The sequence below is a fragment of the Vombatus ursinus genome, unplaced genomic scaffold (genome assembly GCF_900497805.2).
Source record: "Vombatus ursinus unplaced genomic scaffold, bare-nosed wombat genome assembly UNPS02014818.1, whole genome shotgun sequence".
Taxonomy (NCBI): Eukaryota; Metazoa; Chordata; class Mammalia; order Diprotodontia; family Vombatidae; genus Vombatus; species Vombatus ursinus.
In genome coordinates, this window is record NW_020954596.1 from 67,106,908 (window position 1) to 67,122,289 (window position 15,382).

Below are 15,382 nucleotides of genomic sequence, written 5' to 3' on the forward strand. Positions count from 1 at the left end.
TAATATGACTAGTTTCCTAACTATGAAATGAAGGATGATAAAAATAACAAAACCAATTCTTGTGAAGCAAAATTATATAATTAGATTAATTTTCTGGAAAATCAGTGGAGGTCTTTGGCAAAAGAGAAAACATGATTCGAAGTTATTATTATTTCCATTTTTATCAAATTGGCTCTATAAAAAAATCCTCATTTGAAGTTTATACAAAAAAAATTCCTTAAGAAAATGAAATGAAACTTTACTTTAAAAACTAACAACATTCTCCCAGTATTTCTTAGACATGAACTCATTTGTCTTGCCATAATAAATTTGCATTATTACTTTATAAACCGGTATTTCAAAGGAAGGTCAAATTTTTTCATGTCTATATAATCATAATCCCAGTTCCTTGTTCATTTTCACTTTTTTTTTTCTAAACTTACTTGGATAAGTAGTCCAAGAGCTAAGAAATGACAAGAATGGTAAAACTAGTAGCCTACCAACATTGTATCATCTGAAGTGGTTGGGACACTTGGAGAGGAAGTGTGTATTAAAGATATCTAAAGACATGTGAAGTACTGAGTGGTGATGGAAGAGATTAAAACCCTCAGCCAAAAATTTAGCAAAACAAAGAGGAGAATGAGTGGAAAATTGTGAGCATTCTAGATGAAATCTCCACATAAGTAACTAGACACGATTCAAGGGTTGTTTTGTTTTGTTTTGTTTTTTTATATAACATTACACAAACAAGCTAATAGTGTCTCAGAAGTAGATTTGGGGTATTATGTATTTACTTAGAATGATTAAGTATCCAATGTGCTGAATTCTCACTGTTCAAAATGAAGAAACCCTAATGACTTCAGAATGGATGATGCTATTATTTTCATTTCAAAACAAGAGATTTTCTTCATTAGTTATTTTGTATCCACTCTGAGTATATGGCATATAGTGTTCTATGGGTTTCGGCAGAATATTCAAAACTACGGTCATCACCATCTTTTCTGGACATTTGATATTGATAATCACTCTTTTCACACTCTGTGCTGATAAAACACAATGAGACATTAAGTTGTATTTGATGGGCTTAAGAGAGGGCATGTATAGACTCACATTAGAAACCCTTGATACTGATAAGGCTTTATCATAGTCAGACAAGGCAACCTTCAAATATAAACTAATCCTTACATTTTCTTCTTCTGTCTTTGGAGACCTTTCTCCCTGTTAGCAATGAGGCCATGTTCTCTTTCCACTGACTTTTGAAAAAAAGCTGGTAGTTATTTGTTTGTACCTCTGCATGATGTTTCACAAAAATATGAGAAGGCAGTGAACAAAGTAAAAACTTCTATAATAATGCAACTAGACAAAGGCATGGAGATATAAAGCTTTTATTTCTTTTTTTTTTTTAGTAGATCCCTAGGCCACATTTTCATAAGTATTATACATGGCCCTTTTCCCATTATGGAAAACTGCTGTGTTGAATTTCGATAACTTCATTTTCTATCACAGCATTTCTCCTTTGAGTCGAAGGTATGAGCAAATTGCTCTGTTCAGTGGACCAGCTGACATTATATAGCAGGTTAAGCACTAACCAGACTCCAGACACTCAAATAATAAGAATTTAAGCTTTCAATAACCCTTTATAGGTGACCCCTGGAGAATAAAACAGCACAGATGCACTTAAATTCCCATGAGATTTCATTTAATAACTTAAATTTCTCATGAAAAGTAAATCTAGGCATATGAAGAGGAGATTTCAAAAGGTTTAGTTGACAGAACTCCAACAGTGATCTTTGTGCAAGACGGGATGTGTATTTGCACCTGAAAGATCCAGACGTGCTGGGGTTCAGGTCATGGTTTAAAAGACTCATTTGATAGAAAATATTCAATCATCCTTAAGAAATGCTGTGAACACTCAAGGTAATTTTTTTAATGTTTTAAAATTTGAATCAAAAATTTTAAAAAAGGAAAGGAAACTTAGCTACTCTGTATAAACTTCCCTAGGGAAGTAGAATGCACCACCATCTTCCTAGTCAACCAGGTTTACAAGTTAAGTGTCATCCTCATTTTCTCAATCTCAATTGGGTCACATCCAATCTGCTGTCACATTTTCTTTTTTACTTTTCCAACATCTCTTCTATATATTGTTAAGACATCTTGTACTCAACACATCTAAAAATGATTTTATTATGTTTCTTGCCAAATCCTCCACTACACCTAACCTGCTTATTACTGTTGAGGCACCAATGTCCTTAGAGTAATCCAGGTTCACAACCTAGGTGTCATTCTTGACTCTTTGGCCCTTCTCATCTCCCATACCTATCTGTTGCCAAGGCTTGCCCATGTTACCTTTGTAGCATCTCTCACATACAACCTCTTCTCTCTTCTGGCATTGCCACCATCCTGATGTAGGCCCTCATCACCTCTTGTCTGAGGACTATTGCAATAACTTATTGACTGGTCTCCCTACTACAGGCCTTTCCCCACTCCAGTCCATCCTCCACTCTGCTGTCAAAGTGATCTTCCTAAACCATAGGTCTAACAATGTCACACCCCTACTCAGTAAACTCCAGAGGCTCCCTATCACCTCCACAATCAAATATAAAATTCCCTATTTGGTATTCAAAAACCTTTATAACCTGTCCCCTCCTACTTTCCAGTGTTCTTACACCTGAAACCCTCCCCCTGCATCCAGTGACACCATCTTTTTGCTCTTCCTTAAACAAGATACTCCACCCCCCAAACCCCAAGCATTTTTACTGGCTGTCCTCCATGCCTTCAGTGCTTTCTCGTCTCATCTCTGTATCCCTGGCTTCCTTCAAGTCCCAGTTAAAACCTTACAGTCTATGGGAAGACTCTCTTAATTCTTAGTTCTAGTTCTTTCCTTTATTTCCAATTTATCCTAGATATAGCATGTTTGTACAGAGGTGTTTGCATGTTGTCTCCCCCATGAGACTTTGAGCCTCTCGAAAGCAGGGTCTTTCACACTTTTACAGTTGAAAAGGGTCAAAAAGTTAACTTCACAAGTATAAGAAAGATTTAAACAAGCCCATTTGCAAAATATCTCAAGGCTTTTAATGGACTGAACTTCAACATGTGTCAATAGTATAGTCAGCCAAGAAAGCTAATGAGTTTTTTGGCTGTACTAAGAGAAACTTAGTGTCTAGGATATTTTAGAAAGAGGATTTATAATCTGGAGAGTGTCTAGAGGAAAGTGGTCAACATAGTGAAAGACCTCAAGATCTGATTATGTGAGGGCTAGTTGAAGGAATTTAGGGTATTTAGCCTGGAGAAGAGGAAATTTTGGAGGTAAGAAATGATATGTTTTTCAAGTATGGATGTTATGTATGTTATAAGAAAGAGGAAAAAAAGACTTGTTCTGTTTGGCCTTTGAAAGCAGACATAGAAACAATGGGCAAAAGTTTCAAGGAGACAAATTTAAGGAAAATTCTTCTAGGAATTGAAGCTGTCTAAAAGTAGGATTAAATGACCAGAAGATTTCTTCCAATTCTTAGATTTTTGTCATTCTGATTCTATTAAACATGGACTTTTCCAATTTGACTCCACAAAAATGAAAGACCAAAAAAAAAAGAGAGAGAGAGAGATAAAGAAGAAATGGATTTTGAACTCTGTGAGTAGAAAACACAGATAATAAGGTATTACTTATTAGGGGTCCTTTGTTGGAAAGTTAATTAATGAACTGAGTAAAATTAAACTATACCTAGTATCCTGTATGGGTGTATAGCTAAAATCATATACAACCAGTGACTAACTGACCTTTTCTCCATTATGTTTTCAGCATAGTGATGCAGTCCATGACCTTCTTCTGGATGTGATTACATGGGTTGGAATTCTCCTGTCCCTTGTTTGCCTCCTGATCTGCATCTTCACCTTCTGCTTTTTCCGTGGCCTTCAGAGTGACCGTAACACCATCCATAAAAATCTCTGCATCAGCCTTTTTGTAGCTGAGCTGCTCTTTTTGATTGGCATCAATCGAACTGACCAACCAGTAAGACACTTGGAATAGCGTTACTGGATTTGCCTGCTTTCTGCCCGTTGCTTACAGAGATTGTGTGTTCTTAAACTTTAATTGAATGACCTCAGTTCCATTCACTTTAGTTGACTAAGAAAACAGAAAGAGCAGACACTAGAATTTTCAGGAAAACTCAAGGAATAGAGAACACAAAAGAAGGGCAAAACATTCTAAGTGGATTTGGCCAATCACCTGATTTCCATTAGACCTTTCCTGATATTTTAAGATTCAGTACGTGTTTGCTCTCATACATACAAGAGCTTCTAAAAGCAATGTGAGAGGGAGAAGGATTTAAAAAAACATAATATTAGGAGCCTTAAAAATAATGGATTAACAATACTATTCTCTAGTATATATGTCCATATGTATGGAATATTTTACAGTTAAATGTGTTGTATTCATGCTGTGATTACACATTCATGATTAATGATGGGAATACATACAATTATAGTCATTATACTTTTAATTGACTATCCCATATAAATGAGACAGCTTCCCCAGGAAAATGTATACATATGAATAAGCAATCAAAATAAGTTTGCTTTTAAAAGTTCTGAAATGCAGCTCTCCTCCTCCTGATCCCCACAATACAGAGTATTCTGTTTTTGATCACAAAAATTGATAGTTGAGATTTTAAGTATAAAAAGCAAGAAATGAAAAATTGTGTTCTTTCTCTCAGAACTTATTATTTCACTCTCTTACTAACGTGTTTAAAATGCTGTATGATTTCCTTTGAATTTTATATTTGCTGAGTTTACACATAGTAACCCAATATGGCAGATCCCATATTCACCTGAATATTAACAAATGGCTGATTGTTGAAAATCGCTGTCAACAAAATTGAGTATCATGAAAAATTGGGGTGACATAATAGGGTCTGGCCAGAGATAGAGTTTGCCTTTGTTTACCACCTATGATTCTTCTATTCTGCCTTTTGCTAAATAGTACCTACCCTTCCTATTTTACCCTCAAGCTCTGGAATTTTTTTTTCTTTCCCTGCCAGTTCCCTTTAGCATTTACATGCTTAGTCCTTCTCTCCCTCTCACCCCAGGACATTAATATAGGAGAGCGAGCTGAAGAAGAAATCCACGCTAATATGATAATGACTTTTAATAAAATGTGCTGTCCCCTTTTAGATAAGGTATTTGCATTTTAGTAGATAAGCTTGGATTAGTACTGGGCATAATAATATCATGAAAATCAAAGGTAAAAGAGCCTTAGGGGCCTTTTATATTCACAAGTAGACATAAATGCCTTTATAAACAAAATCCCAGTAACCCCTGGAAGACTGTATGAATTGTAACTATATATTACTCATTTTAATTCCCCCTCTGAATTTGTCATCTCATAACCTGAATAAATCACCTACTATTAGAGCCTGCTATAATTATCTGACTATGGCAAATAGTATCCTAAAGTATTGTTATGACCTACTAAAATCAGAAAACCCCAAGGAGAAAGGGTACAAATGTCACAGCTGCACTCATTTTGTCTACACCTGAGGTTCCTAATTCCAGGTTAGAACTTATCTGGGGAACCTGCTAAAGGATGATTTTGCTAGGCTGGGTTCTAAGACCTCCCCTGGACTCTGGTCAGCCTGAACTAACCTTGCCACAGCAGCTATATATCATCATCATCATCATCATCATCATCATTGTCATCATCATTTATATAACACTTTGAGGTCTGAAAATCACTTTACAAACTTTATCTCAAAATTTTATTTTCAAACAACCCTGGGATGTAGGTGCTATTATTATCCTCATTTTAAAGATGTGGAAACTGAGGCAGAGGTAAAAGTGTGTTGCCCAGGGTCATACAGCTAAAAAGTGTCTGAGGCTGAATTTGCATACCTCCTAAAGCTTCCACCCTAGAAACTTTATTCTCATTGCTGACCCTTGTCTATCTTCATGGCAACAGCCTACAGTATACTTATTGGTCATTAGTTAAAGCCACTTCTTAAATGAAACAGCTTTTAACTTCTTGTTCTAACTGACCCCTAGACTTGGGACTAGAGTCACCATAATGGCCATGCACTAATGTCTTCTGAGCTGTCTCAGCTTGACATGCCCTTCCAAGCCCCAGTCACCAGCTCACTCTCTCTAACCATTTCATGGCTTGTGTCTCTCGTTAGAACTTCAATGAAAACTTGTTCTTGGTGCTTCAGCAGTCAGTTCTTCTGCAGATGGGGAATAATGGATCTATCTTAGACTTAATGAATATTCACACCTTCCCTGGCCCCATCTTCTAGTCCTACAAATTTCCTTAGGTTTGATTTTGATGACTTTTTCCTCTGGTACCCTCCCTCTTCCAGGGGCTTCATTAGAATATCCCAAATATTTTAAATATTTAGCAGCAGCAGGGGCACAGATGTTTCATTTTAGTCCTCGTCTTTGTTGACGGGTAGCAGGTTTCAGAAATCAGAACACAGATGTTCCCTTTTTTCCTCCCTTGCTATAATGTTTTTGCAAAACTTTCATTTGTAAAACTATTAGTCATAAAATATTTTATACTAAATGCATTGAGAATGGGTAAGTTATTTAAAATTCATTTTCAATACCTATATTTTAAAGCCTTACCCAGACTTTCTCAACCCACCCTTAATTGACATATATATATATATATATATGTGTGTATATAACATGTTTGTATAAGAAAGCTTGCATCTTTATATATATATGTATATGTACACATGTGTTATAGATATATCACTATATATTTTATATATTGTAAATGCCATATTGTATGTATTATGCGTGATATGTACATATATGTTTCTCCTGAATATTGTTTTGCCTCCATGTGAACCATGTTATCTAATTTCTTCCTCAGATTGCCTGCGCAGTCTTTGCTGCCCTCTTACATTTCTTCTTCTTGGCTGCATTCACTTGGATGTTCCTGGAAGGAGTACAGCTTTATATCATGTTGGTGGAGGTTTTTGAGAGTGAACATTCACGAAGAAAATACTTCTATTTGGTTGGCTATGGGATGCCAGCACTCATCGTCGCTGTGTCAGCAGCTGTAGACTACCGGAGTTATGGGACAGACAAAGTGTGAGTTTACTCCCCCATCCTAGCCCCTGATCCCCACTTCTTTTTATGGCTACTTGAAATAAAACCTTCAGGGCTCCCTGGGAACCATCTTCAAATTTTCTCAGATGTAAAGGAAGAAACTAGAGACACAAGTTTAATAATTAAATTAGTATACTAGAGTGCTTGCCTGTTTTTTTTTTACTATAAAGTCAAAGGCTTAGAACAATTCCCATGATTTATTTTCTCTTCCTCTCCCTCTCTCCCTCTCTCCTTCTCTTCTTCTCTCCCTCTGTCTCTCTCTTTCTGCCTCCATCTTCTTCTTCCTCTCCCAAATTTTAATAAATGTAAATTGAATTTTAGGACAATTTTACAAACCTTTTTGCCTGTTCAACACCACATACACAATTAGCAAATAAAGTATTCTATTTCAAAATAGAAGGCTTTGGTGGAAAAGAGGTTGAATGTTGCAGAGAAGTGTTACCATTTATGATGGTTAATATAGCTTAATAGAGCTCACATCAAAGGAATGGGGCAGAGTGGATAGCTGGCCACAGAGTCGGGAAGTGTGGGATTCAATTTCTGTCTCTGATGCATTTTGATTGTGTGACCCTGGACAAATCCCTTGCATTCTCAGTGCCTCTGGCAACTCTCTAAGCATATAAGCTGCTGAACAGTTGTGGATTTGCAGCAGTAAAAAAGAATTTCTCTCAGAACTCCCTATACTGATATAGTCACAGGTGTGGACAAAACCAAAAAATACAGGGCGATTATAAGCCAGACTTTGCTCACAATCACTTAGACATAACATTAAGCTAACAAAATTTCAGAAATGTTTTTAATAGAGGTCACCATACTAAATACTCATCTCCAAGTTTTATAGAACAAAAAGTTTTCAAATTATAAGGACATAGCAGGTGAAATGGAACGGGATGAGATATGTATCATTCTTGTTATCCTTTCTGCTACTGGAATTGTCCCAAGTATACTTTTTATGAGCTCAAAGGAGATAAACTCACATCCTAATACTTTTATCCAACCACAAAAAACCAGTTATTTTATCCAAAATTCTGTAAGAGTCAACAGAACATTAAATATAAATTGATAATAACAGCTGAGTGACTTGTCTGAAGTCTGTTTCTATCTGAATGCCAACAAATAAATTGAGAATGATTTTTCTGTAATCTTAATAATAATAATGTCCTCAGACTGCTTTTATCTGAACATTATTCATTTGAAAAGATTAGGGTGAGCAGATAATGTTGATCATGATGAAGAAGAAAGTAACAAATTGGCTTGAGATAATATTCATATGCCATGGTTAATATTTATTCAGCAATTACCATGAGCAAAGCATGGAACACTTATTTATTTTTCTAAGTCTGATGAAATTTTGGCATATTTCCTTTCAGGAAGTAGGTTATTATAGCCTTTGACTAAAGGATAAAAAGAGTTAAATATCCCATTGTTAAGCCACAGAACCATGTTATGGCAACAATATCCATATTCTCATGGAGATACAGTGATTTTTTTTTAATTGCTTGTTAAAATACAAGATACAAGGCTGGAAAGGGTGTTAATGAAATAAAGGATAGGAACACAGGGATACTACTTGGCATAGTAGAAAGAACACTTAAAATTAAAGCCTAACTGGGCTCAGATTCTGGCTTTGACAATTATTAAATGTATAATCATGAGCAAATTATCCTATCCATGCTTTTACAGTTGTTTTTCTATCTGTAAAATAGGGATAATAATATTTGTATTGTCTCCTTCACAATATTGTTGCAAAGGAAGAGCTTTATAAACTTCAAAATTCTATGTCAGTGGTTAAAGTCTGTTGTATTATTGGAGAGAGTAGATGTAGAAGAATATCCATAGAAGAAGATATAGAGAAGTAACAGATACTTAAAAGAACTAGAGAACATAGCATAACATGAGATTATAATGAAACTCTATCTGATTTCAAATAAATTTCAGTCTTTAACTTGTTGGCCAATATCTTGAACCTTCTCTATCTTCTCTGCTCTTCAGTTTTTTCCTCTCCTATTCTCTTTTTTCCATAAACACACACACACACACACACACACACACACACACACTCTCACACATCCATTATCCGGGTACCAGTTTTATTAAATTCATGAAAGCTTCTCACCAATCAATAAATCCATCAGTAATTGTTAAGTGCTAACTATGTGTCAGACAGGGCAACTGGGGGATGCGATGGATAGAGTACTGGGTCTAGAGTCAGGAAGACTCATCTTGTGAGTTCATATCCTGCCTCAGATACTAGCTGTGTGACTCTGTTTGCTTCAGTTCCTCATCTGTAAAATGAGGTGGAGAAAGAAGTGGCAAACTACTCCAGTATCTTTGCCAAGAAAACTCCAAAACAGGTCACAAAGAGTCAGACACAACTAAAAATGCCTAAACAACAAATGTGCCAGACACCATGCTAAGTGCTAGGGATACACAGAGGCAAAAGACAGTCTCTGTTTTCAAAGAGCTTACAATCCAGTGGGGGAACAACATGCAAACAAATACGTTAAAAACAAGCTATATCCTGGAAAACAGGAAATGATTAACAAAGGGAAGGCCCTGCAGATAAGAGGGGTTGGGAAGGCTTCCTCTAGAAGGTGGGATTTTAGTTGGGACTTAAGGGAAGTCAGGGAGGTCAGTAGTTGGAATGGAGAAGGGAGAATATTCCAGACACGGGAAATAGAATGCCACAACCTCCACTTTCTTTTTATATCCTACTTACGATGATGATGGAGAGATGAAGAGCAAGCCACTTAACAGTCAGTAAGAACACACATCTGCAGTTACCTCTAAGGATATGTAGCAAACTGCAGACTAGATTTTCTGCTTCCGGTCCATTTTCCAAGTGTATCAGCTTTTAGTAGCAAGTGCCAGTTTTTTAGCACTTTAAGATTAGCAAAGTACTTTACATATGTCATTTGATGCTCCCAACAATAATGGTGTGAGGGAGATGCTTACAGGTATGATTATTCCCACTTTATACATAAGGAAATTAGGGCTCTGAGACTTTCAGTGCCTTCCCCTCAGACATATAGCTAGTAAACCCTGTCAGAAATAGGTCAGAAAAAGAAACAGTCTTCCCAGGCTCCAAGTCCACTGCTCATTCCATTCCTTCGTGTTTCTTCTCCAAGTCACTTGTTGTTTTCTCTTTAGTCATTTTTTTTTCTTTTTATTGAGAAGCCCTTTCCTGGAGAGTAGAAAGACGTTTGTAATCGATCAATCATTTCCAGTTTCTTGACATGCTTAAAACTTGGCCATTGTTGCCTTCATATCCTGCTCTCCAGCCAGTTATGGCTGTGTTAGAATTGGAGTTAATTTATTTCCCAGCCTAAAGTTAAAACAAAACTTTAATAACAGTTCACTTTGGACATTATAATTTCTCCCCAACAGAGAGGCAAAATAGATTCAAGATAAAGAGAGGTTGAGAGTGAGAGAGAGACAATGGGAGAAAATAATATTAACATTATCTATCACAGACAGTCATAAAGAATGCAGCAATTCAATCATTTCTCATATATGCATTGTCAATAAATTGTCACCAAAAAGATCTTCAGAATAAATGAAAAACAATTTAAGTTTTTGCTCTTTGGGATTTTAGCCAACACTGCTTCCTTCTGTGTGTTGCTGATGCCCCTATATTAGAAACAGGTGAAGAAAGAAACATTACTCAGAATCTCAGTCAATTGTGTTTACTTAATAAACTGAATTGAATGGACTATGTTTTCATCAAAGATCTAAGAAGGTTATTTACTTGGTAGGAAAGTAAGGCCACTGAATTTAAAATTTTCTTAAATGTTCTCTCTGAAGTTGTGTGTTGTTTTCCTTTTTTCTCTTTACTTTCCCCCCTACACACACACACACACACACACACACCATTAAACCTATATGTATACTCCTCATCCCTCTTCTTTTTCTCTCTTCCTATTCTTTTCCTACTGCCATGTGGCATTTCCTACTCTCTTCTCTCCATTTGGTTCTGTTCTTATTTCAGTCTCCTCCTTCCACGTCCTCTCATTAATATTATCTTCCTATGTTCTTTGTTACTTTTCAGGCAGACATGCAAATTCCATAGCCTGATATAGGCAATGATTCTTTCCTAACTCAAAGCAATTTTTTCAGCCATATGTAGTGATACTGTTAGTACTATTACTGAAAACAGTTATGGTCTGGGAGGTTATTGTGTATTTTAATAACTTAATGTCTGTGTTCTTTTTTCCTTCTGTTTTGAATTTTGTGACTCATAAACAGAACATTCAACACAAAGCCTTTTAAGCTGGATACGATAAAAAAAATTTTTTTGTCATTTTGTAAAACCCTATTAGATTAAGTTGAGTATTATCTCTATTATCTTTCTGTCTTTGGAACTTGGTTTTCCTGTCCAATGGACTTAATTGTGCTTCATCATATTAATGATGATGCTATTTTATTTCTGAAACCCTTAATAATAATTTATGTCTTCAGGAAGGGAGTGAATCATACAAGAGGATATAGCTAAGATTCAGATAGGAGGGAGTCTTGGTTAAGCAGGTGGGATAAATGGTACTTTGATGTAGAGATAGGTAGCTCTCTTCCATCTGGCTGATGGATGGTGATGTATTTCTCAGTGTAATACTATTAGCTCAGTCAAGCTGATTATTATGTGCAAGGAATGAAACATAAAGCATGCATAATTTGATTTTGAGAAGGTGCTTAGTTTATCATCAATTTGTAATGCAGGCAGAAGAGTTTTTTCTCTATTTTTTTGTATTTGCTTAAATAAGGCTTTTAGAATTACTGACATAGAATTCATTTTAAAATAACATTTGTTCAGAATAATCAAATCTCAAAAAAGATCAACTTAGGAACTCAACATAGTCTTTTTTTTTTAATCCTCTGTTAAAGGACCACATGCCCAAATTATGCTGTGGAAAATTTCCATTTGTTTCCATTTAATTTATTTGTTTTTCATGTAGTTTAGTGGCATCCTTTCATCTCTCTTGCTCTACCATGCATCTTGACACCCAGAAATAATCATTCAATACTGCAGTTATCATAAGCTTAATTATAGCAAAGGCTGGCATTGATTTTTAGCAGTAGCTTAGACTGGATAGATTTAGAAATTATGTACTAATCACTTTGGTTTTATGATCTAAAACTAATCAGGACCTCTAAATGTTGATTACCCGACATTACCTAAAATGCAGAATAATTTAATATCAGAAACATTCACATTTCCGTTATGCCATTTTCTCCAACCTATGTTAAATGTACAAAAAAAAAAAAGACAAAAGAATCCAGCTGTGATGAGCAGGGGATCCAAAGTCTGCAGAGTAGCCTGGGCTTCAAAAGTGATGCTGGAAAAGCTGATAATGGTTTTCAGATAGAAATATGTTAGGTCATGAACATTTATGACAGTTCAGACCTTCTTTGAGCAATGTAAGAAAATTCAAGCTCTTAAAAATAATTGAAAGCAAGTTTTATGATCTAATAGTAGAAATAAATCATCAACTGGGTCTTAAATTTAGTTTAAGCCACCTGGTTTAGTTGCATAAAAGATAGATGCACAGGTCTAAAAGGGTTAGCCTCACCTTTACCATCCCCCCACTTTAAAAGTCCTAAGTAATTTCTTCACTTTGACAAGTCCTTCTCTTAGTATAAATATTTTGCTAGAAAGAGATGCTAAGTAGACAGTGGAGAAAGCTCTAAACAATTTCTAATCTCTTAATGATGAAATTATGTGATATTGTTTAACCAACCCCTATACTAAGGTTCTTGTGGACAGTCATTCAGACAGACATATAATGAACACAATTAACTACCCAACGGAATTTTAAGTATTTTCTACATTCTCAAAAACATTGTTTTCATTTTGAGAACTTCTTCAAGACTATGAATACTCCTTTGTATTTTTTATCCTTCATATACAATGTCCCTCCTCAGCACTCAGAGCCCTTAAGATGAAACACATACTTTAAGAAAGCAATTTAATATGAGTGTGTTTGGTTGTAGCTTGGCTAGTAGTAAAAATCTTAACATTTTTTGAAGATTTATTTGACAAGCTAGTCATTGTGAACTCCTCATCCCAGTGAACTTTCAACTATGGGTGTGGAATTTCATGTGTGATTATAGACACATTTATTTTGACAGTTTTGTTATTTTTTTTCTCTGACATAAAAGCAGATAAATTGGGACAGTAGTTTGTTTTGTTTTGTTTTGTTTTTTCAGTATGTCAACAATCAGGAAAAAAAAGAAATTAGAAAAAATATTGCAAGAATGCAAACCTGTTATATAATGACTGTCAGAGTGATGATCCCACATAGCAACTAACTTTACCAATTCAGCCCAAAAGCTCATAGGAAATGCTTTGAGTTATAGGTCCAGAACTAAAGTTCTTTAATATTATAGAGGTAGCCAGACTAAAAGCTCACCATTACAAAAAGCTATAGACATGGGTTAGATTTGAATAGATTCTGAATAGGTTCATTCCAAGAAGTAGTATGGCACAGTAGATAGAGCAGTGGGCCTGGAGTCAGTAAGACTCATCTCCCTGAGTTCAAATCTGAACTCAGACACCTACTAGCTGTGTGCCCCAGGGCAAGTCACTTAACCTTGTTTGTCTCAGTTTCCTCATCTATAAAATGAGCTGGAAAAGGAAATGGCAAATCACTGTAGTTCTTTGCCAAGAAAACCCCAAATGGGGTCATGAAGAGTCGGATATAACTGAAAAACTACTGAACAACAACAACACAAATATTAGTAAGAGTACAGGTCTCAGAATTGAAGAATCTGGATTCAAATCCTGGCTCTGGTGCTTTATAAGTATGTCACTCCAGTAAGTTACTTTATATCTCTGAGCCATGTATAAAATGGGGAAGAAGAAGAATAATTGTGGTTTGTTCCTCAAAGGATTATTTTGAGGAAAGCCGTATAAAATTTGTAGAGAACTGTTCAAGCTAAATGCACATGATTAAGCCATCCCTACTAACTTCTATGCAGAGGTTAGAATACCTTTGGTTAACATTAATTATAGCTCTCTCACATCTTTTAGAAACTGCCTTGTGAAATTCCATGAAACATGGAGCTGTGTAAAGGGCAATGGAGTAGGAAGCAGGACACATGGGTTCAAGTCCCACCTTCATCTCTAGTTCCCTGTGTGATCTCAGTTAGACAAAAATGAGCAGGTTATATGAAGGAAATTTGGAGCTCTAGCAGTCTGAGTCAAAAAAAATCTTTAAATTAATATATTCTAAGGACAGTGACCTAAGAAAATAATGGACATAGGATATAAATATGTTACTTCTAATTAGCATGGTTTAGAATCAGACACCCTGGCTCTGAAATCTGGTCCTGCTTTGCTGCCTCTATGACCTCAGGCAAGTCATTTATCTTCTTTGGGCCTCAATTTTATTTGTAAAATAAGGGGAATTCCCTAGGTAATAATATTACCTTAGCATTTACATAGAGCTTTAAGATTTGCAAAACTCTTTACAAATATTATCTCATTTTGTCCTACAACAACCTTAGGCAGTAGGTGCTATTCTTATCCCCATTTTACATGTGAGGAAACTGAGGCACAGAGAGGTCAAGAGACTTGCTTAGAATCATACAGCTAATATATCTGAGGTACAATTCAGAAGTAGATCTTTCAGACTTTAAGTCCAGAACTCTAACCGCTGTGACCCATGGCTGTCTAAATGAACTATGAAGTTCTTTCCAGCTCTAAGCTTGTAATCTTATGTTCTAAAAATTTTCCATTTAAAATTTGACAAGTATCTATTTGGCAGACTAGATATGTGTCTACAATATACCTCCCCCTGTACTGAGATTATTGTATTGAGTAGAATAGATAAGTTTCACAGTTGATCATCCTTGCAGTATTGTTGTTACCGCGTACAATGATCTGGTTCTGAGCACTTCATTATGCATCAGTTCAAGTCTTGCCAGATTTTTCTGAAAGCATCCTGCTCATCATTTCTTATAGTATAATGTTATCCCATCAAAAACATATACCACAGTGGCTGATTGGGGAACTCAACCAAACTCCAATTAATGGGTAACCCCTCAATTTTCAGTTCTTTGCCACCATAAAATGAGCTGCTATAAATATTTTTGTCTTAATAGGTCCTTTTCCTTTATTTCTTTTTTTGTTTCTTTGAGATATAGACATACTAGTGGTATTGCTGGGTCAAAGGATATGTACAGTTTTACAGCCCTGTACACACTGTTCCAAATTTGGACCAGTTCACAACTCCACCAACAGTGCATCAGAAGCACCTATTTTTGAATCACAATTAGTTTATCAGTTACACTGAGATTCTCCTGTTAT

The 15,382-nt window shown here is 35.7% G+C and overlaps 1 protein-coding gene across 4 annotated transcripts in view; it reads left to right on the plus strand.

Moving 5' to 3' along the window:
• Nucleotides 1–15,382, plus strand: part of ADGRL3 (adhesion G protein-coupled receptor L3) — a 601,096-nt gene that overhangs the window by 490,784 nt on the left and 94,930 nt on the right. For all 4 annotated transcript variants that reach the window (XM_027836482.1, XM_027836484.1, XM_027836486.1 and 1 more), the window contains 2 exons: nt 3,776–3,985; nt 6,842–7,062. In XM_027836482.1, the coding sequence (XP_027692283.1) occupies nt 3,776–3,985; nt 6,842–7,062 (431 nt within the window). The remainder of the gene's footprint in view (nt 1–3,775; nt 3,986–6,841; nt 7,063–15,382) is intronic.